Source organism: Coenobita brevimanus, chromosome 10 (genome assembly GCF_032717465.1).
Source record: "Coenobita brevimanus isolate Jiangsu-jjx chromosome 10, ASM3271746v2, whole genome shotgun sequence".
In the NCBI taxonomy this organism is placed as follows: Eukaryota; Metazoa; Arthropoda; class Malacostraca; order Decapoda; family Coenobitidae; genus Coenobita; species Coenobita brevimanus.
This window is the reverse complement of record NC_136963.1, coordinates 163430-168053: the sequence shown is the minus strand read 5'-3', so window position 1 is coordinate 168053 and position 4624 is coordinate 163430. Positions and strand designations below refer to the sequence as shown.

The 4624-nt window shown below is 44.8% G+C and overlaps 1 protein-coding gene across 1 annotated transcript; it reads right to left on the bottom strand.

Moving 5' to 3' along the window:
- Positions 1-567: 567 nt before the first annotated feature.
- LOC145410456 (uncharacterized) lies at positions 568-2019 on the bottom strand. Its single transcript, XM_080280611.1, has one exon. It carries the CDS (start codon positions 2017-2019, stop codon positions 568-570), a length of 1452 nt encoding a protein of 483 aa, XP_080136737.1.
- Between the last annotated feature and the right edge of the window lie 2605 nt (positions 2020-4624).

Below are 4624 nucleotides of genomic sequence, written 5' to 3'. Positions count from 1 at the left end.
CAGTCTCTCAAGGCCACAAGAATACAAGCACCATTCTCTCCTGCGCCAACACAAGCGTAAGACAGCTCAGGGCCGGGATTCATAAAATTACTTACGATAATTTATCCCTTGTACCTACGATTCTTTTCTGCAGGAAGAAAAAGGGACTTGAGAGGAGTGGTTCCTTCTCTCGTCCTTCCTACAAACACAAAGGATTTTTAACCAAAAGAAATTTATCATAACTGAGATTAGGCATTACAGGAAGAACCAAAGATATGGGGAGTTTCTGTTGTTATCTTTCTCTGTCCATCCTCCAGAAACAAGTGTTCGTTAAGACGGGGAACTGATCGTGTCTCTATGTGAATTCGGTCCCTTACAGCACAGGGAACAAACTGCTGACGTGGTCAGTAACCATGTATCTGAGGTGCCAGCACTCATCAGTATTTGCATGTATGAAGTGCCAGCAGCCATCAGTATCCACGTGTGTGAAGTGTTAGCAGTCAGTATCCGCGTATATGAAGTGCCAGCAGTCACCAATATCCGCGTATATGAAGTGCTGCAGTTGTCAATAACTGCATTTGTGAAGTGCTAGCAGTCATCAGTATCCGTGTAAAGGAAGTTTGCAGTGGAATGTCCAAGGAAGAGGTTGAGTGTGTCATCCTCTTCAGCAAAGGCTGAGGCAAGATGGTCGAGTTCCTCCTTGAAAGGCTCATCCCCTAGCAGGCTTTCTAGTTCCACAGCCGTCGTTAGAACGCTGTCACAGTCTGACACCGACCCACACACAGAAAAGTCACTGGAGGCCATTGAAAAGACCGGAGAACTGTCACCTACAGGAACTGAAGTGGGTATTGTGGAGGTGGCGCCAGAGAGGGGACTGGGGGGCGGCGACCCCTCACTTAGGAAGGCTGAGTCGCAGCACGAGGAATCACTGAAATGTCGAGTGCTTCTTGGGAACTCCAACAACTCCTCACCCCTCACCAGGGGAATGTCCAGGTCCTGTAGGGCGTTTGTAGTGTGAAGCACGTCAGTGGGAGTGCTTTGAGGGAGGGATGTGCAGGGTGTGGTTTGTATCTGACGTGGCGTGAAGGGTGTGGCGCCCACCAGAGGCTCGGGTATGCTTTGACCTGGAGTGGAAGGTGGGCCATAGGGGGTAAGGGCCAAGAGTTGCTGGTGGGGCTGTGGTGCCGTGCTTAAGGGCAGAGAATTGGGCTCCAGGCGGGGTAGCTTGGCCTGCCGGGGCCCCAGGTAGCTGCTCTCTATCCGTGGCCGCTTCACCGTCATGGACATCATCAGCGGTTCGTTGTCTGCATGTCTGCCAAGTCTGTGTGGTGGAGTCTGTAGGGCCACGTTTTTGAGAGTGATGTACGCCCCATTACTTGTGGCTATGCTGGCCGTCCTGCACACTTTCGTCTTACTTTTGGACTTGCTGGGTCGTTTGGTTGTCGTCACCAGCTTCCCACCTACTGTGTTTTTATTTTTCATATAATTCGCTTTTGTGACGGAGGTAGAGGGACACTTTGTCTGCTTAACGACCTTGTTAGATGCCTTGATATTTACATTACACTTATTGCTTTTATTTGCACTACTGCCCTGCTCTTTGTTAGTTCTCATGACATGTCTGACACAATGTTCTGGTTTGGCTATGTGTGCATTCTCCAGGCACCAAAGTTCCCTCACGTCCTCTATATCCATGGCTCCAAAGCTGCAGTCATCGTTCAGTACTCCGGTGAGAGCATTTATATAATTAACAGCCAGCCTCAGCACCGTGATCTTCGTCAGCTTCTCCGCGTCAGCCCCAGAGAGGTCCGGAATGGCTCTCTGCAGCATGATGAAAGCGTCGTTAATCTCCTTCATTCTGTTTCTCTCTCGGGCGTTGGCTGTCTTGCGCCGGTATTTGCTCAATGGAGGAGGCTTCTGCTTCTCCTTGGACTCTCTACAACGCGCTTTGGTTCTGTTCTTTTCCGATTCTGTTCTCTTTATGATCGATTTAGTCCTCAAGGCGTACTTGCCCCCAGTCTTAGCATCCATATTCAATTCCATGTGAATTTTTCCATTTCAGAACAACACAGTATAGCGTCATTCTGTAATCAGGCAACCTGTGGGCAACACTATTTGCTTCTTGATCTCACTAATTAAATGTAAGTAAAAAAAAAAAAAAAAAAAACTTCCCGGATGTGATCTGGTGCTTTCCAGGTGGTTACACACGAAAACACACAGAGTGAGAGTGAGAGGAGGAAGAGGGAGCAGCGTGGGCTCTTGACGATGTAATGTTTGCTTTCGGTTGTTTGTCTAAGCTATCGACTCGACCATCCCTCTCACCACTTCTTTCCCTTCCTTTTTCAGTTTCTCTTCCTCCTCTTCCTTCTTTTCCTTTTTCACTTTTTCTTCCTTCTCTTCCTTCCTTCCTTTTTCACTTTCTCTTCCTCCTCTTCCTTTTTCACTTTCTGTTCCTCCTCTTCTACCCCTCGGGAACAGACTTTCAACCCTGAGCACTGGCAAATCGCCGCCAAGATATATGTTCCTCACGTGTTTATTTATTAATATTTTTGTAGAGTGTAAGTTTACCAGGTTGTTCTCAGGACATCACACTTAAGAACACTATTTTTCTTTTTTCATACTTTTCCCTGCATTTCTTTACGCTTTTACAATATTTTTCACGCTTTTTTCGTGGACGACACTTTTGCTTGAAGAGTCCATAAGTCACGCCAATGTATGTGACAAGAGTGATTTACGTAGAGGCTCCATGAGTGTCCATTTTGAGATAATTTATGAAAGTACATTGAGTTTTAGTTGATGCCTAACCCTCACCTTACACAAAATAATTTTCCGACACAACTGGAGCCAAGAAATATACAGTGAAATTACCTTAACAGTCTGGGGCCTCGATGTGTATGTATGTGTGGGTTTTGTGCGGTGTAAACTTTTATAGATTTGTAGTTAAGTGGACTTGTAGATAAAACTATAGACTGTGGACTTGTTTTTGTGGCTGGAGGTCTGTGTATATTTGTCAGATGTCTAGTTAAAATGATTTATGGAATTCTGTTAAAAGTAGAGTTGTGGCAGAAGTGGATTTTTAAAAATGTCTCGGAACACTGGACCTGTTATGGAAACTAATGGCTGGAGGTTTTGTGTATGTTGCTACTGTCTGAAAGTAGATATATGGATTAGTGTTTAAAAATGAGCTTTCGGATTGTTATTCCTGTTTTTCTAAGTTTATTAAGGATTAATGTGTGACAGTATGGTTTTTATATTGATCCTTGGATTGCTGATGGAGGTGGATTAAAGTAAGGAATTTGTGTTGGAATGGTTTTTGTTAAAGTGGATTCTTGGGTTTATGTTGGGGGTGGTTCTGTGTTGAAAGTTGTGTGTGAGGTTCTAAAGGAAGTGATGTTATGTTATTGTGCTGGAAATGGTTTTATTTCACAATGGAGTCGAGGATTTCTGTTGAGAGTGACTTTATCTCTGTGGTTAAGAGAGAGAGAGAGAGAGAGAGAGGTGGGGGGTTGTGTGGGTGTGTGTTTACGAGGTGACTCTGTGTCGTGTTGTGAGGTTAAGTTAGATTAGTTAAGGTTGGGTTAGGTTAGGTTAAGAGTATTGGAGATAATTTTAACTCACAGTTGTGTATATGATTTCTATTGTAGATGGAATTATATCATTGGTCAAGAGTTGGTGTGTGGCCTTACTAGGTGACTCAGTGTTGTTAGGTTAGGTTAGGTTAAGAATGTTGGAAGTTAAAAGTAGATGGGTTTATGTTTGGGGTGAAGAGGGGGAGACAGATGGTGTGTGTATGTGTGGGCCTTCTAGGTGGCTGGGTGTGGTGGGTGGCTGGGTGTACAGGGTGGCTGGGTGTACAGGGTGGCTGGGTGTAGTGTTCCCAGGTGTCCGTGTTCAACTCCTTAGGCTTCTGTTAGGGCCTCTGAGACGTGGGTGTTCAGCATGTGGGAGCAATTACGCTGATACCCGTGTTATGGGCCCGGCCAGCCTGTAACAAGACCCCCCTACACTTGAGATACCCCTCGTGAAATATCTTGTAATGACGCTCTTTAGGCATGCATTTATTCCCTCTCGTTAACCCTTGGTGATGGAGCGATTACAAGCCTCCCCGTAACATGTCATAAAAGTACCCCCGCTAATACCAATACACCAGTCCTGTATGAAACAGCCCTAGCATGTATTCAGTATGGACGGTGGGTGTTAGCGCCGAAGTGGTGACATGTGGAGGTGTAGGAGGACTACTGGGCCTTGGGATAGGCTACTGCCCCCGAGATATAGGCCCTGAAGCCTTTGCCCAGAGTCGGACACATAAAAAAAAAAAAGTACCTCCCTTCCCGTTGGTCTGTAATGAATGGGTGTACTGATGGACCTAAAAGTACATTACATTAAGATAATTTAAGCACAGTACATCTATAAAATGACTCTCTTGTAGCTGCTTATAAGTATATTACATAAACTCTTGTATAGTACGCTAGTTTAGCTTAAAGTACGTAATGAATGAGTGTTCTTAAGGCCACTTGAAGTTACAGCACACCAGTATAACCACAGTACATGAAATTACCCTAAAAAGTACAGTCTAGCACAGCACATAAACATAACCTTAAGTAATCAGTCTTAAAAGGTAATTCCATAAAGCTTGTTACCATAATAT

Coding starts and splice junctions, on each gene's coding strand:
- LOC145410456 (XM_080280611.1), bottom strand. CDS start 2,019: ATGGAATTGAATATGGATGCTAAGACTGGGGGCAAGTACGCCTTGAGG.